Raw genomic sequence first — 25024 nt, forward strand, 5'->3', positions numbered from 1 at the left:
AAACCAACCAAATCAGAGCTCTGTCATTAAATCAACACAATAAAACCCACATTTGTTTTCTGCCACGTAAAAAATCTCTTGCGTAAAGAGAAGGTTAAACGTGAATCCACACATCTCCAGCCCTTCCTTGCTTTTCTGTGGGATTATATAAATAATCTACAACTCCTCTTGACACGATTCCAAAATTTCAAGCGCCACTGAGCAGCAGCATAAGATTTCTGTGCCTCGTACGTAGTTTGGATGAGTCCCTTCCATGGCAGCAACGCTGCTGGGCTCGTCTTTTCCAGCTTTTGGAATGTCTCAGTAGCCACAGGCAGCTTCAGATGTCTGACTGATCCATAAAAACATCTTTTTCCCTTATTTACACAGTACAAACAGTGAAGCAAGAGCTTGAAAAGACTTATTAGTAAGCGTTGGGATGGACCACAACACCTGCAGACCGAGGCATAGCAGTGAAAAAATTATTATCTCATTGCATCAATGGGAAGCATTGAAAAGTAATTGTCTTATCAGGGACCAGAATATTTGATAAGCATCAGGAAAAACAAGAGCTGGCATCGGTTTTTTCAGGGAGCAAAAGAGAAGTCTCAAAAATCAGCGTGTTCCTATCAGATATTTGTGTTAGGAGGAGAGGGTGTCTGTTTCCAGCCCTTAGGAAAAGCAAAATAGGACAATTCAACAAGTACCGCCTGCCACCTTCCCAGAGGAATCAGCTGGGGGTTTCCTTGAGGCCACCATGGAGAGGTTTCCTATGAACTGAACCAGGTTCCTGGGCTGGGGGTAAATCTGACACCACTGCATCCATTCCCTGCAGAGGAGGAACAGCTGCGAGGCGAGCACGGAGCAGCTGATGCCCCGTGGCACGAGATTGGCACGGTGCTGCAATCCTGCTTGCCATGGGAGAGTCTGCAGGCAGGGAAGGAGCTTGCACTTCCAGGGTTATCCTGCCAAAACCACCTATTCAGCTTTGCACAATGTTCCTGAGCACTGCCAAGGCCGGTATTTCTGAGAACAGAGCTTTGGGGTTTAAAGGACAAGAAAATCCAACCAAAAAAGGAAAGCCCTGAATTAATGAAATTAGGGGAAAAGTGGTGAGATTTTATACTCCAGCTTTCCACATCGCAGAAAACGTTTCAAAACAAACACGGATATTTTTCTGCTGTCCACCTCTTCCTAGCCTGGCTCTGCAAAATGCCAAATGGTTGGGATGGATGTGAGGAGTGTGTTTTCCTTTTCCTTTTTGGCAAGGGCAGGAGTCAAACCGAGCCCAGGCCTGGTGTGCCAGGGCAGATGTGCTGCCAGCATGCCAAGGATGCAGAGGCCTCTCTGCTCCTTCTCTCTGCACCAAGATGAGCAGCAGCTCTTCACCATCCACCTCAGCCAAGCAGGAGACACCATGAAGCTCAAAGCACCTTCCTTCAATTCCATGTTTCCATGTATGTATTAAGAAATGCAGTTTGAGGTTGTATATTCCATGGAGGGGCAGGATTTTTAACAACACTTCAAGTATAAATTTTTACACATCCAATCTCAGTGCAAGACTTCCAGGAGCAAAGAGCCAGCCCAAACCACCCACTCTGCATTGATTTTGCCCAAACTGGAGCAAACCAGAGAAAGGAATGCAGTCCAAATTTTTACAGCAGCACCCAAGTGCCACTGAAGCTCCATCTGGGATCTCCCCCCACCAGCTGCTGAGATCTTTCCAGATGTGAGGAGGGCAGGGAAGGGAAGCAGGAGGAGGATGCTGTGTCACTGAGAATGTCAGAACAAATTAAGCCTCCAAAGGCATTTAATAGCATTTAAATTTGCCATCTCCTTAGTCTATGTGCATAATATTTTAGGAAAGATCAGCTTTTCAAACCTCCCTGCCCTCCAGAAGAACACAGGATAACGTGTATGTGTACTAATGCATAAATAGTACAAATATTCCAAAGAAAGGTGCATTGGATGAAGTGCTGGTGACCTGCTGTGTTGGGAGCTCTGCACAAGTGTTTCCCACTACAGCTGCCAGCAGGAGAAACACAGCAGATACACTTGGAGAACCCACAGGGGCATTGCTTGCCGGAGCAAACGGCAAACCAGGCTTCGTTATCCAATTAATTTCATGTGAATATGCAAGGCTCTGTCAGAGCACACTCTCATTAACTTCCCTCTCCTCTGGCTTCCTGAAGCGCTGGTTTCCAGCACACAGGTATTGTACATCTCATTTCTTTTAACACCTTTTCTGTTTCCTTGCCACCACACAGCCTGACAAACCCTCTGTGATTGTTCTTTACTCTGATGAGACTCAGTCCCTCTCCATCCTGGTGTAAGTAAAAACATTTACAACTCCCCTTGTAAAAATTTGCAGCCCCTCAAGAGTAAAATTCAGAACATAATTTCTTCGTTCAGCCTTTGAAGAATCACTACAGTGTGTTTAAACCTTTTAGTAAACCTTCTGTAATTAAATATATAGCAAATAAACTAAAATCACAACCTGATGTTGGCATCAAAATAGCTGTGATAGGACACAGAAAGGGGTGGGAAATTTTGTAGACAGATGTAAGAGTATCTTTAACCAGCCTGACTGGAATAGCTGGAAAACCCAACCAGGATTTGAGTACGTGTCTTCTGCCAGGCTGAGACAAACTGCAAAGCCCAAGTACAAATTCAGAATATTTCTTCTCAATGTAGCAAGAGATTCATTGGTTGAACTTAATGGGAGAAAAGGATCCTTAACCAGAGGAGCCCAGGGATCTGAAAAGGCAGAGGAAAAACAAGCACTCCCTGTGCTGAGTGGCAATACATAATTTATAACCCAAATAAAACCACATTTCCATCTATTATTTGAAGTGAGGGGTGACCTAACACGCAGCAGCGCAGCACAATGAAGAGTGAGCCATTACTAATTACACCTGGTTTGTAAAAATGAACAGAGAACCATTGGTTATTTGCAGGAAAGGAGCTGCTGGCACTCTGGCACTTGCTCCAGGAGTGAGGCTGGAATGCTGGAGCATCCCTCCCTGCAGGGCCAAGGGCAGAACAGAGCCCAGAGGCACAACCCCATCACCCTTGCACGATAGAGCATTTCCAGAGGGTGAATGCCTTGGATCACAATGACTGATCCAAGATATAATTTTGTGTTCTCAATAAAAAATATAAGAACACATCCAAACCCGTTGTTTTGATGTCCTAAATGTCCCTTCATATGGCAGAACAAGGGAGGTGATGGTTTACAGCATTTTAGTCAAGCTCAGACCTGCCAATGAAAAACAGGCTGGAGGGAAACTCAGATCCAGATCTCACATTTTCCAGCACCGATTATCCACCTCCAAAACCATTATTCCATAGATATAGTTACTGCTGAGAGGTGACAACTTCATACACCACCCAACTCTCAATATGATGAAAACAACAAGGACAGGATCACTCAAGTGGTCAAAATATCTCCACAAGTATCTCCTAGAGGGATAAAATCTTGGAAAGATTTTGTAGGTGTAGAGCTAAAAGATCCCTCCCTGAAATAACAACACACACATCATCCTGAAAGTGGGAATAAATAAAGCAAGGAGCTCAACCACTCTTGTTGCATTTGGGATGATGTGAATTTATTCTTTTTTCAACCTTCTTTATTATTATTTCTTTCCATTTTGCAATAAAAAATGCATGTGGGATGTAGCAGGAATCACTGGATTGCATCTGTTTATCCTGGCTGGGGAAGATGGGGATGCTGCTCCCGCTGGCTCACTCAAAGCAGCTTTATAAACCCCAACAAAAACACCATCAGTGCTAACTAAGGAGGGATTTGTTTGCATCTTTCAAGAGAATATTAAATGTATTTCTTTATTGACCTTAATCAGCAAGTAAAATACTACATTAACAAATTAAACTCATGTGAAAACAGCATTTCTACTCTAAATAGATCTGCTTGCAGTTCAGGAGGAGGGTGGAAAAGGAAACTAAAACACTGATAGAAAGGAAAACCACAGAAAGAAACCTTTCTTTCTCTTGCTGAGCCTCATCCTCTTGTTTATAACTCCCTAGGAGAACAGCAGCACGATTGTCCTACCTCGTGCTGGCCGGGTTTCAGCAGGAAGGCTTCGCTCAGCCGGCCTCCGGCAGCGAGAGCGAGGCCTCTCCCTGCCCATCTCTCTTTTTTACTGCTCCTTCTTCCCCATCTCCCCCCTTGGATGGCATCCAGGATAGGGGAGCTACTGATAATTCACCAGCTTCCCAGGCTGAAGTCACTGTAATAATTAAAACCCACGTGGGGGTTGAAACAAGGCATGGAATGTGATCCCACAGTATCAGGAGCTGGACCAAATAAAAAGGGGAAAAAAGAGAGAATTGGTGCTAAGGAGCTCTAAAATCTAAGTTTGATGATCAGTGATGTTGAGAATCAACATCACCTGCAGAGATTTCCACCTGTGCTCTGTTGTTCCCTGGGACATTTGGAAGAAATATGTGGGAAATATTCCCAACTGTATCAAGATCCTGATCCAGCCTACAAACAAATGGTTTGGGGGTTGCTACTGCATTTACAATCCTTCCACTGCCACTTCAGAAAATAAATGCATCAAAGATAACTCATGTGAGAGGCAGAAAGAGGGAGGGAAATATCCACACTGAATTATCCACACATTTAAGTCCTGACTCACTGAACTGTTCACCCTCTGCATCCCTTTAACCCCATCTCTGGCACCAGCCCCCAACAAGACACACAAAATTAAACTGAGTTGATTCCATGGCAAGGAGTGGGAGAAAAAAACAAAACACCATGATTTTTCCTGAAAACACTATGAACAATTACAGGTGCCCTGCTCCGACTGCATCCTTGTCCAGAGAAATTTGGCTCACAAGAAACTGAAGTGTGGATCTGGCAATCACGGGTGAAGTTGAGTTAACTGTGGTTTGAAGCCAGTCAAATACATGAAAGTCCTTCCAATCCTGCCCACTCCAAAGTTCTATTAAGTGCAGTGACTTTTCTCAAAGCAAGAAACTTATTAGTACGCTCAAACCTATTTTCTATTTTGAATTTCCAGCTGAAAGCTTGAAATTTAATTAAACTCCTTGGAAAAATTAGTGGTTAAGATCTTATGACATGATAACCATGAAGCAATTTAAAAATTACAACCATTAAATCAAAGTATAGACTTATGGCTCCTTCAGTATTTGCTCTCACAGATCCTCATGCCTTAAGCCAGGAGGTGAGAGGTCCTGCTTATTCAAAAAGCTTCTCCCAGCTCCATTTCTCTTGCCAAATGGACACAATTAACAAGGAAAACCAGAAATATTTCGCTTACTCATAATTCTATCTTAATGAAGCTTTCCCAGCACCAAAAACCCACTGAGGGGAAACAATCTAACAACCCACAAGAGTGCTGCAGCATGGATGGAACAAAAAGCCTGCCTATTCCTCAAGTACCCCCCACCAAAGAGAGTCAATGTGCACAGAGCAGGACAAACACTCCATTTGCTGAGAGCTCATGGATGTCTTTAAAAGCCCAGAGATCAATAAAGTGCAGTTAAAAAACTTCATCCAGGGGGGCTCTAATGTGATGGGGATTAAACAGATGCTGACCCATGCTGCTCTAAACTTGAAAATGGACCTCCATGACAACCTCATCCTGATTTAGTGGGACAGATAGAAAGAAAATAATGCATTTTATTTCATATTTCTATAACTCATGCATATATTATACCTATTTTATATTTTTATATCTCATATGTTGGATTTTATTAATATATCTTGTGCACCCACTGTACATTTATTTTCTTTCAATATATCTAATATGTGACAATTTAGGGAATGCATTTTTGTTGTAGGCTAACATGATGCAGGAATTGCCATATCCTTAACCCCAGAGCAACCATGGCCACTGAACCAAGGCCACTCCCATCAGTAAAACCCGCTCTGTGCCCCAGTTCCCTCCTGACTCATCACCTGGGGGATGCACCAAAAATCAGAGTAATCTGAACTCATGTCATTTATCATTTTAAGCTCTTCCAAGGAAAAACGTGGCGCTTGGCCCTCGCGGATCGCGCTGTCCGCTGGATGATGCCTTAACTCAAGCATCCAAGAGAGCGTCCACTCTGTCGATAAACCCTGCTGATAAATCTAATTAACGCCAGCTGAAAACCAGGCTAACATCAAGAGCTGTCTTTTCTTTTTTTTTTTTTTTTTAAAGCATTATGTTTTCTTCCAGTTTCATTGAAATGATTTGGCTTTCCTGCAGCAGATGAAAACCAGATGTTGCAAAGCGGGAAGGGCTGCACGAGCCAGCACGAAAACCCAGGACTGCAACAGGCAGGTCGCACCCATTCATTACCCACATATTTGCCTTCTGCCAGGAGGTTATTTCTATTGCATCTCTGTGATTACAAATATTATAATTGTGATGTAACTCTAGAAAGCCCCGGGTCGTCCCTCGTAGCCCAGGGCCGCACGCGAGCCGAAAGGCGCCGGCAGAGTTTCTTTGTGCTGTGTAAGCACTTTGGAAAGCCTTAATGCCAATATTATGCTTTGTAATCCCTCCTGGAGCAGCCCAAACCCAGAATTAATCCAGGTTTAACAGCTCTTGGATGCCCACTTGTTACACTGAGACTATTCAAGAAGGCAAGGAGTTTGTGTGCATGGACACAAGGCAGTTTAGGAGGTTTCACTGTGCAAAATTGAAGGGGCACCTCCATTCCCCTGATTTGCAGCACAGGCTGGAGGAGCAGGAGTTGGGTTATTTATCATTTTTAGCAGCTACATGATGCAAAAACGGGGAGCATTGGTGCATTTAGACTGATTGGCTATAGGCCCCAGCAATGGAAATGGCAGGTGACCCTGTGCTGAATTTTTAGACATATTCCCCTAGCCAGAAAGAACTTTGAAGTTCTTTCTCTTTTCACAATATTATTTTTTAACAATTTAATTTTAATCTAACATGTCTAGCAATAGAATATTCTGATTTAAAGCAAACATCCGGTGGCAATCTGGACAGGACATGGGAGCGGGTCTTTCCATGCTTCCATTTGCAGGAAAGAAAAGAGAAGGAAGGGGGAAAATAAACCTTGTGCTATATTTGCAGCACAAAAATCACTGCCCAGCAACACTGACAGCACTGCTGGGAATTACACATCATCAGCATCCCAGTGTTGAGCAGCTGCTATTCCAAGGAATCCACTGAAATTCCTTTAAAACTGGCTTAATTCATATGAATTTCACATCACAGTGATGTAGCCATGGACTGGAGCAGCATCTCTGCTTATAACAAACATACCTCACATTTCACTAACAGATGCAATAATTAACATATTGGACAAATTTCCATTGCTAAATACTCTCCAAAATATTTTAACTATCCATCACAGCTGTGCTTTTCCATAGCATAAAGGGTTTACTTCTATTATAGCTTGAGAATTAAATTAAAATAAAGCTTTTTACATTCACATTAAGCCATGACCCAGAGAATGCAATGGGGTTTTACCTGAGTAATTGTTTGGGGATTCTATATGACACCTGAGATGTTATATTATTATTGCTGTGGGTATTATTATTATTTGTAATTATGAACACCTATGACACCAGCAACGCAGAGGTTTTTGTATATATGCATGTAGATATATTGCTATTACATAGATTATTGCAGGACATATTTATATATATATATAAATTTGGACTACTTTGAGTTACCTGCAATGCAGATTTTTCTTTGTGCATACATATTATTACACTATTACTACATTACATATATTAATATAACAAATATTATTACAGATATTATTTTATACTTTGACACCTGCACTGCAGATTGGGGTGTGTGTGTGTATATATGTAATTACATATAATTATTATTACATTTATTATTATGGCAGCTATTATAATATATATTATTTTGGATATGTGTGACACCTGCAGTGCAGATTTGTGTGTGTATTCATATAATTAATATATATGTGAGTATTATAGGAAATACTAACATATTATTATTACTATAGGAGATATTAACTTATATTATTATTACTATAGGAGATATTAATATATATATTATTACTAAAGGAGATGTTAATATACATTATTATTGCTAAAGGAGACATTAGCATATATTATTATACAAGTTGTTGTTGTTATTTATTTTGATTTTGATATGACACCTGCAATGCAGATTTCTACCTGCTTGTGCATGAAGCATCCCAAACCTTCCAAAATCCCATGGCAGGTTTTCCTCTAGCTCTTATTTGGAGAAGCTAAAACGAACTGCTCATTATAATTTTCCCTGGACAGCACATCCTGGTGCTGGCCATCACCCACAAGGAGCAGTGAGGCTTTTGCAGGCTGGTTGTGTGCATTCATCCACTCCTGACTCACAGCTCTGGGGAACAGCACGGAGCGGGGCAAATCGAGCGATCGGGGACGCGACGGACGGAACAAAGAGACGGCGACCAAACGCCAGAAAACAACTCCCAGCTTTGGCTGTGGGCTGGGATTAGATCACTGCCAATCCTGGCTTAAGGAAAGCTCCAGCGTGAATTTCCTGACTAAGGTAAAAAAAAACCTGGCTCAAATTTATGACCTGCTGGCAAGGTTACCTCTATCCCAGAGGCCTCCAAATACCAGGAACACTCTGGCCCAGAAATGCAGAGTTCAGCCTAATAATTCAAACACATTCCTCCGAGCATCGCCAGCTCCGCGGCCGTAGCCTTGGAGATGAAGACAAACTCCGATGTCTCCAACTCCGCATTTTTCAGAGCCCTAAACTAAACCAGAAAAGTGTATTTCCAAAGTTTGCAAAGTTCTCTTTCAATGAAGAAGTGGATATGAGCCTTGTAGAGAAGGTTGTTTTAAGGAGACAACACCAAATCTTCCCCATCTCCATCAGATGGAAACCACTTTCCCTGTATTTGCTGAACAACCATAAAACAGTGCATTTTCTGCTCTTCAAGACTATTTTTCAAATCTCCTTAATTAAAGGATAATTCACTTTCTACATATGAGAAGAAAACCTTCAACTGAACCCCACAATTTCCCACAGGAGAGACTCAGGACTACTCCTTACACCTACCAGCTTGTATGTAGAATATTTGGAATCCTGAGAAATTTCTTCAAAAAAGGATTTTGTGTTATGAAATCTGCTTTGTATCTTTTTCTTTTGTTTCTTCATTTATTTTTTTCCATTTCTTCTCCAAGCACATCAGATGCTTTACTGAAGTCTGGATCTGCTCTGCTTTGGAAAGCACTCAAGCAACAAATATTTGGGAGACAGCTCCCAACCAACCCAGCAAACCAAAACTTTGCTCCCCAAACCTGCTGTTTCTCAAAAAAAAATTTGCTTTATCATTGAGGAAATTAAAAAGTAAGTATAAACATTTTATCCTTATGTTGGACATGAGCATTTTTACCCAGCTGCTTTCATTCTCCTTTGATATCCTTCACTGAGATCCTTGGCTAAGATTTTTCTCCCAACTAAAAACCTGAAGTCAATCTGCCCATTTTGGGACAATCAGTAAATCTTTGGTCTCTACCACAAAGTCAGTGCACAGAAATTGCCTTCTTTTGTTCTTATTTCCTCCTTTCAAATGAGAATAGTGTGGATCTGGACAACACTGACAAAAAAAATTATATTTTTTAAAATTACATTATGGGCAGAAATTGCTAAACTTTTTCCTTTTTTAAATATATATACATATATATGTTCTATAACTATAAATAATGTTTTTCATAACAGCCAACAATCGTGATCTGTCTTGTGCTGTGCTAAATTTTCAATTATTTTGACTCTTAATCAATATTGTAACATCTTTTCCTCTATTCAGGCTTTCCTTATGGCCATTGATAGTGAAGCTGACCCCAAAAACACCCATTCAGACTTAGTAGGTGAAGACTGTGCCAATTTAGGAGATAGATCCCTGAGCTACAGCTGCCTGCAAGTGGTGGGACTAGCAGGCAGGTCTCATCCTGCCCTGCCTCATGTCCTCCGAGGGATGAGGATGAGGTGAAGCCTTCATCTGTGGCAGCACAGGGGAAGACCTGGCTCTCCATGGCTCTCCACTCCTGCACAGGAGGTGCCTCCCTTCAGCTCAAGGCTTCACGGGAGCAGGGAGCGATGGTGGGACACCAACGACCCAGGGACAGAGAGCTCTGTTAACCTGCTGATGCAAAATGGACATCATTTGGTTTTTATACTTTATGTGTTGAAAATAAATGATCTACAAAAGGTCTCCACTGTTTGAAACTCTTCAGATTCTGCTTGCCCTTTCATCTTCCCTATCACAGCCTCTGCCCAGAGAAGTCCAAATCCCCAGCCACAGTGACAAAGGCAAAGGCTCAACTGTCTGGCACAACGTTGATTCCTCATCCATCTTAATTAAGGGAATAGGAGGGAGCTGCAATCTGCTGCTGCCATTAAGGCAGATCCCTTCCGCAAACACGGCAAACAATGATTTTATTTGCCTACCCTGAATTGCTGCCATGAGCTCCTGTGAGCCTTGTGCAACGTGGGATTGGGAGAGGATTGTTCCACCGCCCTCCGCCGAGCTTTAACTTAACCTCTACGTAATATTTAACCTTAAACAGCAAACAAATGGGAGCAGCTCCCTGCCTCTGCCTCCCTGAAGTGCCTTATTGCTTTCAGCTGAGTTCTCTTGGATTGGCAAAGCCATTGGGGCAAATCAGGAGGCATTTGGTTAAACTCCTTTATATCCTTAAGATGTTGAAAGAAAACTGCAATCCACCTGCTGTAGAAGAGGTGGACAACAACGCCCATCCCAGCAATTCCTGGGTTGAGGCATTTTCAGTGACCACCATCATCACTCTCCTCAGTGAACACACTGACTTGGAAAGTAACAATTACAGGCATGAACACCAGCTCAACTGGAGGTCTCCTAGTCCTGATATGTCAGTATTCTTGGTGCAGCTGTCACATCTCTGCATAGATGGACCAAAATATCAGATTTGCTTCTTTTTACGACACCTCGGTGTATGAATCAACCCAAGTATGAAGTTGTCTCAGTCCCTCAGTTGCTGGAATTATCAAGTCTATTCCCATAGGAATCATATGGGGAAAGAAGATGTACACATTGCAGGGCTGTAGTTACCACAGAATCTTGGAGTCATTGAGACTGGAAAAGACCTCTGAGATCATCAAATCCAACCTGTGATCACCACCTTGTCATCCAGACCATAGCATTGAGTGCCATGTCCAGTCATTCCTTCAACACCTTCAGGGATGGGGACACCTCCTTCCTGGGCAGCCCATTCCAATGCCTAACCACACCTTCTGTGAAGAAACTCTTCCCAATGTCCAATCTGAACCTCCACTGAGGCAGCCTAAGACAATGAACGTCCTCTTGTCCTGTCCCTTGTTTCCTGGGAGCACAGCCCAGCCCCCAGCAGGCTGCACCCTCCTGTCAGGGAGCTGTGGAGAGTGGAGCAGGTCCAGCAGAGGCTGCAGAGATGAGGAAGGGCCTGGAGCATCTCCCTGCCAAGGAGAGGCTGAGGGGGCTGGGGCTGCTCAGCCTGGAGAGGAGCCCCAGCTGAGAGGGGCCCTCAGCCCTGGGTGTCCCTGGGTATCCCTCAGTGTCCCTAGGTGTCCCTGGGTGTCCCTGGATGGTACTGCCTGTCCCTGGGTGTCCCAGGGTATCCCTCAGTGTCCCTGGGTGCAGGAAGGGGCAGAGCAGGGCCCAGGCTCTGCTCCAGGCCCAGCAATGGCACCAGAGCCACAGGCAGGGACTGAGCTCAGCAAGTTCCACCTGGACAGGAGGAAGAACTTTTCCACTGTGCAGTGACCAAGCACTGGACAGACTGTCCAGAGAGGCTGTGGAGTCTCCCTTTCTGGAGATATTCCAGAGCTGTCTGGACACAATCTTCTGCCCTGTGCTCTGGAACAGCCCTGCCTGAGCAGGGAGCTGGGACCAGGTGACCACTGTGCTCCCTGCCATAACTTTCTCTGACCCCACCCTATAAAATTAGTGGCAATAACAATATATTGTTACAAGCAGCAATTCTTGCCCTATAAATAAGAAGGGGGAGCCTTTCTCCCTTGAAGACACGGAGGACAGAGTCAGAAAATCCTATGTGCTCCCTTGGGATACAATTTCTGAGCTCAGTAGCACACTTTGTCAGAAGAGGGATTTGCTCTTGGGCCAGCAAACCCAAATGCTCTCCCAGAGGTGTTTAGGGGACAGCACTCTCATTCTGGGCCCAGAAAAGCCACAGGGATGGCAGAAACCGTTAAAAAAGCCCAAATTTGTGAAATTACCACCAAAGCTGGGTGTAGTCCCTGTCCTACAAAGGCTCCTTGTTCCCAGGCTCTTCTGTTCCCCACCAAGGGCTGCAGCACAGCACCCACCTGGCATCCACCCAGCACCCAGCCCAGCGTGTCAATTCCCATACAGGCTACCAGCCACGAAAACAGTCAAAAAGGTCTCAGTAAATGCTCCTGAAAACAAAAAAAATCTGTATTTTGACAGGGAGAAGGGGGAGGGGGAAGAAACAAAATCCCTACTAAGGCATTAACTTCTCACTCCATGACTAGAAAAACATGGTGCTGTATTAACTATGCACGTTAGGAATAAAAAGTCCTTGTCTTGGTTATTAAGTTTTCATGGAAGCCTTACTGAACAGCAGCAACATTGATAAATAATGTTTTCAATCAAAGACTAAGTGCTACATTATAATTACAGCATTTGTTAAATAGAGAGAAAAAGGAAAACATAAGGTGTCAGAAAATGTGCCCTTCCTTCATGTTTTGTTAAATGTGCACCTTGATAATCAAGTTTTACGAGAAAAGCTGAATACAAACCCAAATAACAGAAACACTGGTGGAGTAAGACAGAGAAAGATATTTTTAAAATGGTATTAGAAAGTAAATTGTTCTCTAATACCATATAATAATGAGCATCATCTCAGTTTGAATGAACACTGGTCGCTGCCAGGGTCAGATTCAGGGTTATTTTGTACAGATACATAAATATTTATAGAGCCTGGATAGCCAGAGATCCTGATATTAGTGATCCATAAAGCCTGGCTATCTCGAGGTCCATAAAGTCAGGATGTCTTGCAAGGTGAGCACTCCACCCAACAAGGGCAGGGTTTATTTGGCATTTCCCTCCTGGAAACAAAATAGCTCCTAATTCTTAAGGGTGGAGAAAAGCAGCTTCATATAAACCTGCTTTAATAACAAATCCATCTCCCCACTGTCATCTCAAGGAAGAAACATCATTTTTTGTCATTCAAGTGCAATAATCTGGACTTTGGAGTAATGAAATATTTGCTGAAGATAGCATGCAATGAAAAATAATAACAATATTAGACCCAGGCACTGATACAGCCCATCTGGATATGGCAGGAAGACTCTACAGTGAAAATACTGAATAATTCAGTGTCAGAAATAGGGATGAACAAGATGCTATTTGATACAGAGCCTGAAACTCTAAAACCTCCCCAGCTGAAGAATCCCAGCATTTTGCAAGCGCTGGTGAAAAGCAGTTGGTGCCTGAGCCTTGCTGTGGGAGTCCTTTGTCAGGCCTGCACAAATTCTTCCCACATTAGGCATCAGCTGGATAATCTCCGTGTGCTGCTCTCTCTCTAACCTTTCCAGGCACTGGGGAGGCAAGAATGCAGAGGGAAAAAATCCTGGCTGCTGTGTTCACACCTACCCCAAACTCAGATGGCAGAGCAGTGATAATTGCACATATCATAGGTTAAAAATGATTAAAAGTGAATAACAAGCAAAAGAATAAATATTCCCTCCCCCCTTCATATAAATCCTTTTTTTTTTTTTGATATAAAACTTTTAGAACCACACAATACAAGCCAATTACTTAAAAATCAGTGTAGTGGAAATTGAACATTGTGAACTGAATCAGAGAATCTGTTTTCTTTTGTTAAGCCCATTTTAATGGAATTTGGATACCTCCCATTAATACTGTTCCAAATAGAGGGCAAAAATGTAAATATACTTAAATTTTATTTCCCATTAATACCGTTTCAAGCAGGAATAGAGAAAAAAAGGGAATATAATCAAAGTTTACATCCCATTAGCATTGTTCCAGGTAAAAATATGAATATGGTCCATTTGCAAATGTCATTTCTCACAGGCAAATAACGGTGCCCTAATTCCTATATGAATCAAGCAGCCCCTTATCCTCATTCCTGTGCAGGAGTTAAGAGTGTGGGATCTGCCAGTGGAGCTGGGTCCTAGCTAGGATAATTGCAGGTCTGGCACCCACAGGAGAAGCAGCAGAGGCCACATGCACAGGGAGCTTTGGCCCCTCCGTGCTGTCCAACGCTGCCCGAACCTACTGGAAGTCCAGGACACGCCTGATCATTCCAGTTAATTGATTTTTCTAACTCGACTCAATGGCTCTTTGTCTGGCTCTGGAAACATTCAGCAGCATCCACTGCAATTCCAGCAGTGTGGAGTCGTTCTGCTCACACCCCACAGGGCTGCACCTCCAGGGCTGAATTCAGCTGGGAGGACCCTGCACATTAGCACAAAGTCCTGGAAAATAACATCCAAAATCTTCTAGATGCTGCCTGTATTTCCCTCTAACAACCCTACAATCAGGATTAAGTAAATAAGAAAAAATAAAGGCTTTCAGCTTCCCAGGCCTTCAGGTGGCAACTCTGACTTCCCCACAAAAGCAAAACACACACATTGCACAACATTGCTCCAGAAACCAAAAAGCAACTCCAGCTGATGTTCTTAAGGTTCCTGTGCAAACCACCGCCACTGGGAATGCAAATAGCAGGGCCATGTCTACAGAAAGCTCCCTGCAGTTCTCTCCAAAGCAATTCAAGCAATCCATTCCTTTTTTTCTGGCAGAGATGCTGCAGATGCGTATCAGCTGTGAAGGGCAGCAGCAGCTCCCCTTGGCACTGCCTGTGCTCGAGGCCTCTCCCAGGAACACAGCTCTTGGCTTTTTGTAATTTTTTTTAAAAAGCAACTGAGAGATCCCCACTGGGATGTCTGAAAAGGCAAATAAACAGCTGCTCAGACAACACATCTGCTGTGTGTGGCTGCCATGGCTGTACTCGTGTGACAAATGAGATGCTGAGAAAGGGACGATGGTAAAACAATCTGGTGTAGACTCCTTTAGACCAAGGTTCACCCAATACCTGTCTGAGGACCTTTGGGCATACCTGAGCCACGGAGGATTTTCGTACTTTTGCAGTTTTATGCATAATTGAAAAAGAAATTAACAAGATGTAATAAATTAAGTTTCATTCAGAGCTCCCCAGAAAGCTGAAGCACGGTCCAGGAGGGTGGAGGAGGATCCTCACAGGCTGTACCATGTACCAGTACAAGGTGATGATCCCATCCACATCCCACCTCTAAGGGTTACAGTCCATAAAAACGAGCTGGGATTCCAACATAAAGTTCATCTGGATGTTTCCAGCTAATATAATTAAAGAGAAAAGAGGGTTTTAAAACACTGTTCCAAGTTCATATCAACAACTTCCCTAGATCTGGGATAAAATATCCCTGCAGGGATAAAGCACAGTTCTCCAGGCAGAGCACAAATTGAATCATGGCATGATTTGGATTGGAAGGGAACTTCAAAGGTCATCTAATCCAACGCCCTGCCTTGGGCAGGAACACCTTCCACTAGACCTGGTTGTTCAACCTCTCCAACCTAACCCTGAATGCTTCCAGGGATGGAGCAGCCACATCTTTTCCAGTGTGAAGAAATTTTTCCAACCTAAACCTCCCCTGGCACATTTGGAGGCCATTTCCTCTTGTCCTCTCCCTTGTTCCCTGGGAGCAGAGCCCAACCTCCCCTGGCTTCCCTCTCCTGTCAGGAGTTGTGCAGAGCCACAAGGTCCCTCCTGAGCCTCCTTTGCTCCAGGCTGAGCCTCCCCAGCTGCTCCTGGTGCTCCAGCCCCTCAATGTCTTGCTGAGGCGTGGCACTCTGGGCTCCTGATGGAGGATCAGGATGAGCAGAAGTCATCTTCACCTCAAATATTGCATGGAGTCAATCAGAAACAGAATGGAACTGCAGCACGTGGAACTCTTCCTTAATTAACTACACAAAATTACGGCTTTTGAGAAGCTCAGGCTTGAAACTAAAGAGCCAGAGTGCAAAATTTTAGTAAGCTCAGCTCTGCTGAACAAGCAAGTCCTTATAGGACATAATGTGTTTTATAAGAAAATGGGGAGAAACTGAGGAAAAATATAAAGAAAATCACCTGTTTTTAAAAAAAAATTGGAATCTTGTTATTAGAAAAAATAGTATGGTATTTAAGGAATATAATTTATGAAAGATCATATATAAATATGCAAGTATTTTAAAATATCATTTATCACCAAAAGAAGCATATTGCAACCATTCCAAGGAGCACCATTACAACAAAATTTTCCTATTAAATCCCAGCAGAAGAAAAAGAAAATCCATAGGATTTACATCAAATACACTTTAAAAGGACATGCCTGGTCTCAGTACACACCTCAAACTACGTGCAACTAGTGAATGATGTCACTGTGTTTAGAGGGCAGTAACAGCTTGTCTTGACAGCCATCCCCAAAAGTCCAATTTGGACAAGACTCAGGAATCTCATGCAACAACAACAAAAAAAATCCCAAACAATAGCCCAAAGCTGTTCATGAAAGGTAAATTAGGAAAACAGAGAAGCTGCAGAAAAAAAAAAAAAAATCTCAATTTTGCTCCACTTCCGCTCCTGCTGTGTGAGCATGACAGCAAAGGCATTCCCAGGAACAGGAGGTTCCATGCACTTGTCCTGCCAGAGACACTCTTCAGGCAGAGAAAGAGATCAGTGGGTCCAAGTGAGCTGTTGGTTGTTCCATTTTCTAAATCAGAAGTCGCAGCACAAAGAGCTGTGTCGCTGCCTCTGAAGGACAAACCTGAGCTGAACACCATCTGATCTTAAATATGCAAAGGGAATGCAGAAGGTGTCTGGAGGAAAGAAGAAGAACAAAGGAAAAGAAGAAAAAAAATCCCCAAAAGTTTGGCATCTAAACTTCCAGAGTTTATTCAATTTATTTCAACCACAACTTAAAAGGTCAAATCTGCAAACGCTTTGCAGAGTAATGCAACCCAAAGCTCTGCTCTGAAGATCCCTTTCTTGGGAAACTCTAGAAAGAGAAGGAAAAGCAGAAATATAGCCACTTTATCTTTCAGGCTGCCTGATTTGTGACTATTTGGGACCAGTGCTGGCAGAGCAGAAGAAATTCTGGATTACCTCCACTTTTTCCAAGAGGCCTGGAAGCAGACACAGCACAACAGCAGCCATCCAGCTGCTGGAGTGAAGGAATACAAACTTCTGTTCCAACAGCAAAAAAAAAAATATATATAACAGATATGATTCAGGATTTTTTTCTCTCAAAAACAGCTGCAGATCTTGCGAAAGGAAAACAAAAGGCTGGAGTGCATCCCTGCCCTCCACCTCATCCCAACACACACAACTTGCTAGACACGGGGGCTTTGAGCAACCTCAGCTAGAGGAAAGGGAACCAAGGAGAGGAATGACAAAGCTGCTTTTTAAAGGAAAAGAATATTAAGAATTAGGAAGGAATTCTTCCCTGTGATGGTGGAGAGGTCCTGGCACAGAGAAGCTCCAAGCTCCATTCCTGGATGTGCTCCAGGCCAGGTTGGACGGGGCTTGGAGCAATCTGGATAGAGGAAGGTGTTGCTGCTCATGGCAGGGAGTGGAATGGGATGATCCCTTCCAACCCAAACCCTTCTGTGAATGGCCCCCAGAAGAAGTGAGTGGCCACCACCAGAACAGGATTCCCAGCAAACCATTTGTGATGCCTCTCTCCATCCAAGAGCCAAGCAAAATTCCTGAGAAAAGTAGAATCGAAGAAAAAACCAATTCCCCAAATCTCCCTCTACCTTTCTTTTCACAGAGAGCTCTCTTCCCCACCTCCAGAAATCTAACCTAGACAGACATGCTCCCTCTGACACCGCTAAAGAGAACTCTAAAATGACCCTGGTCCAACATGACGCATTAAGCAACCTATCAAAAACTAAAGAGCATGGAAGTGTTTCAAATAAATAACAGGATTGCAGGTGGAATAACAGGACTGGAGGTGGAATGCAGTAGTCTTCATGCCAGTTTTCTGAAATTAATGTGGTCACCAATGTGGGTCACCACAGTAACCACCATTAATTACAGGAGCCTGGTCTGATGTTTTCTCATTAACTCCAGAGTGAGAGGGGGAGGATGCATGCACCAAAAAACCTCCTTGTATGATGGCTTCCAAGGACAATGGCATGGCTGAAGCTGACACATCACCCACGTGCAGATGGGCTTCAAGCAACAAAATTCTAACTGGCAAAGCTGTCAATTCCAAGGAAAACCATCTCAACCACTATGGGGCAAACTCATGACTAATTAATTAAGGAATGCACGCTGGTATCCCACTTCAGAGTTCATACCTGAAAAGTTGATAGCCAAGTTTATCTAACCTCTAATACACAGGAAGAGTCCTCATAAAGCAACCAATAAGTAGCCAAATCAAGCACTCATGGTTAGAAAACACAATTTTGACCATGAAAGTTACCTTTGATTTCTTCCCCAGCTCAAAGAAGCTGACTGCACAGAAGCTCCATAAATACAATATTATCAATACATTGTGTGCAATGAAATCCTTTTTCAATATACTAGAAAATTGCTACTGATAATTCTCATTTCCATTTTCCCACTGAGAAACCACCGAGATAAACCTGCATGGAGAAACACTTGAGTGAAAACAAAGCATTAACAAATTTGGCGGCAAGCCATCTGCTGTACTTTTGTTTTTTCCTCTTTTTTTTGGAAGCAAGTAATATTCTATAGGTGGAAACACAAGCTTCTCTCATTGCTAACGCTGTTGTCACTTTATTATCAGTATTTAGCAGATAACCATAGAGTTAAGTGTCACAATAAAATCCCAACTACTCAGGTTTGGTTTTTTTCACCATTAAAACATTTCCACACTACTATCGTTTCCATCTTACCTCAAGCACTGGGCCAGCTCCAAGAATAATCTGTTCTACTCCACTGGCAAATCCCTTCTGGCTGAGGGCGGTGAGGTGATGAATCAGAAAGTTGGTGCTCTGTGTCTTTCCCGAGCCGCTCTCTCCTGAAATCACAATGCACTGGTTCTTCTTCCTCTGGAGCATAGCATGGTAAGCCACATCTGCCACAGCGTAAATGTGGGGCTCCAGCTTCCCCAGCTGATGGTTATCGTACATCTTCACATACTTGGGATTATAAATAGGTAGGAACTTGAAGGGATTAATAACAATGAGGATGCTGCCAACGTAGGTGTAGATTTTTTCCTGCTTGAAGCGGTTTCTGAGATTTTCCAGGAGCGTTTTCTCGTTCAGGTCCGGCAAGCCGCACAAGTCATCGTAGTCCTTCTGCTGGGGCTGGGGGAGGAAGCCCCTCTCCACCATCCTGCGCCGCTCCTCCGTCACCCGCAGCCAGGACTGGAGGCTGCCGTAGTGGATGGAGCCATCCAGGTTCTTCTCCCGCAGCAGGAAGCGATAATCCTCGCCGCTGATGCGGTTCTCCAGCGCCATGCGCGGCCACAGCATCATGCGCTGCACCGGGCAGTCCGTGGGGTTGAGGATCCATTCCTCCCCTCCAAACTCCTTCACTTCGGCCAACACGTAGCATTTTGTCTTCTCGAGCTGGAGTTTGTCGATGAGCGAGTCGATGACCTCGGCGGCCGTGGAGGTTTTCCTGGCGGCGATGGGGCAGTAGATTGTGCCCTCTGCGATGCTCCCGGGGTAGATGTGCAGCGTGTACTCGCTATCCTCAAAGCGTCGTCTGCCTCCAACATCATTTACACTCATATTGGATCCTGGCCCATCAGTCCCTGGGCTGCATAGTCAGGACTGTGTGCTGTATCTTGTCAGGTCATCATGTTAGCAAGGCTGAAAAACAAAATAAAAACAGTTAGGTGTTATCCTACAAATACCCCAAAGCTGTAGCAGATAGCTAGGCAGATACTCAACATCCAAACACAACACAGCCTCCCCCTACTCCCCCTCCCACAGCACCTCAAGCTTTTCCTGATTTTGCCCCCAGTCTGAGGTATCAGAAATACCCTCTGGTTTTCAGTGAAAATTTTGTGAGCAACACACCAGAAAACCTCCTGAATCCATCTCATGGGTGTGTTGTACTCAGCACCCACAAATTTTAGCTGCTAAAACAAAATGACCATCACCACCTTCCCCTGCACACCTGGCCCTTGCTACAGATGCATTTTTCCACGGTCCTGTGCCAGTGAAGAGGAGATAAATTTCTTTCCTTCCTGTCCAGGAGATTTTGAACCCATGATGATTTACTCAGCAACACTTTTTCCCCTACCAAGTCACCCTTTTTCAGAGATGTGCATATCTCACATTGGATATGAGTTATTGCAACCAGCTCCTTTGTACATTGCACTTTTTATTTCTATTCTACTGCTTAAAACCAAACAAACCCATCTCTCTGGCAATGAAACATCAAATGTGCAGCTGATTTCTCAAACTTCATCACTACAAGAAGATAACACACCACCAGCAGCCCCAGATAAAAGCACATTCAGAGTTAAAGGGCCCCAGCTCTCCACCAGTTCTAGCAAACTCCAAACTGCTGTGGAAGATGTTAAGAGTTACTCCAATAGAAAGACAAAAGGGAATTAGGGAGAAAAGCAGGACCCTCAGAACCAGGATCTGGGCAATCAGGTGGCAGTGATGCTTCATACAGATTAAAGTTTACATGGACACACATCCTAATGTCATTTGTAATGCTGAGTTTTTCGTTGAGCACTGGCCCACTGGAGCAAGACCTCACAACTATGACAGTTCCCTCTTGGCATCAACAAAATGCTCAAGAAGGGTCAAAAAACCATGAAGTCAAACCCCACAACAGGTTTAGGGAACTGCAGATTTTTGATGCTGGCAAGAGTATTCAGGGAAAGCATCTCACTGGTCACCCTGGCCCTGCAGTCTCCCCCAGGTTTCCAGATCCAGGACCTTCAGTCCAATTACAGCCACACTCATCTCCTACATCCACTCCCAAGGCTGGGATTTGGAGAATTGTTTCATTTCTGAGGCCCTCAAATGAGCAGCACTATTTTATGCTGTATTGTTTCTCCCTCCAATATTTCATTAAGTATATTATCCCCAGGCACGTGCACTTCAAAGCCCAGAAATGAATTTGTCCCAGTGAAATACATCTGGCAGAGATTCACGCTGCATTGCTTGGTAGCAGGACATACATTATGCACCGGGAAGTGTTCCAGCTGCTTTCCTATGGCTTTACTACAGGCACAGATGCAGCATGGATGATGTCAGGGAAGTGCTGGGCTGGGCTTGCTTTGTGTAGCTCTGCAGCTCAGCATCAGCTTTTCATCAAGAAGGGGTGAACAAACCCCCCCCCTGTACTTAAGCTGGGTAATTCCTCACCCAGATTTTACTTCAAAGCTGAGGCCAAGAGGACTGGCTCTTTTTCTTGATGTTATCAGAGCGTATCCAAGACTGCTGACTCACGTGAGAAGTGCAAACAGGACTTTAAGTTGCTTACCTTGAGCAAACTGACCTTGCCTCCTCCCTCCTGCACACTCAATAAATCCTCTGTAAAGCACCAGGCCACTCCACCCCACCCACCCAAACATCTCTAGAGATGTTTATTCTGCATGGAATTGGTAACAACAAACACCTGTGCCTTCTGCATCCAAACAACTTGAATCCAGCAGGGCTGCAAGCCAAGCATGAACCCCATGGAGATGCTAAAAGTCTCAGCAGCTCTGGGGACATGGAAGAGCCAAGTCCCCCCCACAAAACCACTCAAAGACCAGAAGCTTCTGAGATCAGAAAGCAAAGGGGTGTTAATTCGAGCCTTGTAAATCCCAGGGTGCCACGGGGTTTACTGGTAACAACCTCAAACATGGCTCAGAGTGTTGGGAGAGGTCAAAGCAATGTTAATGAAGTTAATTGGTCGTGGTCTCCCGTGCCCTGCTGCACATGAGCCTGGCCCTGGCTCAGAGTCCAACACACCTTGTGCATGCAGTCAGTTTTCCAAAGCATTTTGGAGAAAATAACGCAATGAAATATCCATCCTAAGGTAATTAGCATATGTCAGGGAGAAAGGGTCTCCTAACAACAACCATTCCAGCAGGCTGTTGTTTTTGCTACTTCATTACTTGAAAAATTAATATTTTTGCATTTAGACATAAAAAAATTAAATAGGATCATGAAAAGAATGGCACAAAGCTTGTATTGTGTCACCTGTTAATAAGTCCTCTGTGCACTATTTTAATTAAAGGCCTTTTGAGTTACTACATACTTACATTTACAGGTGAACATATAAAAATGATGCTACACTTCAGTCATTTATACATTTTTGCCTATTGCAAACTCCTGGGATCACTCTGGCCAAAAATTCATGGACTCTGCACACCTATGCAAGGAAACATTTAAGGCATTTTAAGTCAACACAGAATCCTGGAATGGTGTGAGCTGGAAGAGGTTTTAGAGCTCATCTCATTCCACCCCTGCCATGGGCTGGGAAACCTTCCACGAGACCAGGGTGCTCCAAGCCCCATCCAACCCAGCTGGAACACTGCCAGAGATCCAGGGGCAGCCACAGCTGCTCTGGGCAGGGCCTCACCACCCTCCCATCCAGGAATTCCTTCCCAATATCCCATCCATCCCTGCCCTCTGGCAGTGGGAAGCCACTACCCCTTGTCCTGTCCCTCCATCCCTTGTCCCAGTCCCTCTCCAGCTCTCCTGGTGCCCCTTTAGGCCCTGGCAGGGGCTCTGAGGTTTCCCTGGAGCTTCTCTTGTCCAGGTGAGCAGCCCCAGCTCTCCCAGCCTGGCTCCAGCCCTCTGACCATACACTTTCAGCCTAATATATTCTATTTTCCTTTTCCATTTTCTATGTTAGAATGAAGATTCTTCTCAAATTAATCCTGAATGCTGACTTTGCTCAATTTTACTATGCTAACATAATTTTATTTCCAACATAAAAAAGCACAATCTCTAAATATGGTTACAAATTAATTCTATTACCTGGGTTCTCCTACATAATAAAATCACTTACTGTTTGCAAGGGGAAGGCTCAGAGGGTCCTGATAAAACTGACAATAATCATCTGATTATTAACAGGTTGACAGAAAAATACTAAAACTTTGACTGCCAATTAGGCTTTGTACAGACTTTAAACATGTAAATACTGCTTGATTTTTACATTCTACGTGATCTTTTGCTATATGATCACAGTTTAATACACATTCAGAAAGACCAGCCTCAATACATTCATTTTCAGGGACAGCATTAGCAGCACGTGGCAAAAATCCAAAACCAACAGTCCACTGGAAGCATCCAAAGCCGGCATAAATAATCTGAGACAGCTAAAGCCTGAAATCATGTGCAGAGTTTGCCAAATACCGAATGATTTGGAAAAAACAGGGATCAGTGTCAGCATTGAGGCTGCTAAAGGGGCAATTCTGGAAGCAAAGTTCACTGAGTTTATTATAACATCCCCTAACCTGGCAAGGCACTACAGAAACAGGGAAACTTTCTCCCTATTCCCAATCCTCAGGGTTCAGTTTGTTTCTTACCCATCCACCAGCACCTCCCAACACACTGTGCAGGGCAGTAATTCCTGGATGCCAATCTAAACACATTTCACTGCTTCATCTGAACCTGTGGGCACAAGATGTTTCTGCTGTAGCAGCCAACAGCCCTGTGCTGCTGGCACCCAAAATAACACCTTGTGACATCAAATCTGACACCAGACCCACACACCTGGGCCAGCTGCACACAGGAGAAATAACCCAGATGTTGAGCTTCCACCTGGGTATCACTGCACCTTTTCACATGTCAGTTCCTTTCAGAATCTACATAACACTTATCCCTCTTATTTTATCATCTTCCTTTTCCATGCTCCCCATGTTTTTCTCTTCCCACTGTTTGCTGATGGGAGAGAAATGTAATTATTGTCACTTCATCACTTATGTGGGTTCCTCTCAAAGAACCTTGTGTGCAGGAGTGGTGGTACCCAAAACACAGATTTATGCAAATTATTTTCATGCAAAAGAATGAAAGTTCTATCACAGAGAGTTCTATCTCTATCACTGAGATTTGGAAGCATTACAGAGATCTTGGAATGGTTTGTTTTGGAAGAGACCTTTACAGGTAATCTGGTCCAACCCTCCTGCAATGAGCAGGGATGTCTTCAACTTGATTTGTAATCACAATTCAAATTTACTTCTTGAAGGATGATAAGCTTGGCTGGAGAAAAACATAGCCATTAGCACTCCAGGATTGTCCACATACAGAAGGAAGGTCTTTTGGCTGAATTTCAGAGCAGTTTATCTGGACTGAGGTATCTAAGCAAGATGCCAAAGCAGTGAGAAAAATTAAATTAAAACAGAAAATGAAAGCAGAAGTGGAGACACATTCTCAGAGGCTCTGCAGCAACACAGGACCCTGCTGGACCTGGCACTGAACCAAAACAAAACCCCACAGGCACCAACAGTGAAGACACAGAGGCAATGGCAGCAACATCCCAATGGCACATCTGACTGCTCCAGAGGCTTCTTTCCTCTCCCCTTAAAATTCTCCATTTGGTCACAATTCCTTGGAAAGAAAGAAATTCTTCCCCTTTGCTAAACCTGCTTTGTATTGCTCAGAGTTCAAGGCAAATGTGAGTGAATATAAAAATTTGGTGTCCTTTCACTTTCTGCAAACCCAAGTGATTTTGAGTTAAACCTCCTCAATGTCCCCAGTCCAAGTGAGATTTGTAAACTGGGGTTTGGCTGTTATTATCAAGAGCCATAATGAAAGGAGTGTCAACCCTTGGACAGTGTCAACCATCCTGCCTCAAGCAGAAGGGAATTTTTCTGCAAGTAAAGATGCCTGTACAGCCAGAGATGCCTACTCAGCCTCCAAGGGGGATTCCCAGAATGCAAAAGAAGCAGTGGCACAGCTCAGCCTATGTAAATCATTCCTAAAGTTGCCCACACTGGAACTAAAATAGGCTAAAATAGTATTCTGTAAGTTGTTTCTGAGATCCACAGCTTCTTCCATGACCTGAAAAAATCTGAGACAAGTCATA

The 25024-nt window shown here is 43.7% G+C and overlaps 1 protein-coding gene across 1 annotated transcript in view; it reads right to left on the minus strand.

Annotated features, from left to right (window-relative positions):
- MYO9A (myosin IXA) overlaps nucleotides 1-25024 on the minus strand; it is a 175142-nt gene that overhangs the window by 124109 nt on the left and 26009 nt on the right. Inside the window, exon 2 of the mRNA XM_066559101.1 lies at nucleotides 18928-19851. Coding sequence (XP_066415198.1) covers nucleotides 18928-19770 — 843 coding nt within the window. The 5' untranslated portion in view covers nucleotides 19771-19851. The remainder of the gene's footprint in view (nucleotides 1-18927; nucleotides 19852-25024) is intronic.

This window comes from Molothrus aeneus, chromosome 13, assembly GCF_037042795.1.
Source record: "Molothrus aeneus isolate 106 chromosome 13, BPBGC_Maene_1.0, whole genome shotgun sequence".
In the NCBI taxonomy this organism is placed as follows: domain Eukaryota; kingdom Metazoa; phylum Chordata; class Aves; order Passeriformes; family Icteridae; genus Molothrus; species Molothrus aeneus.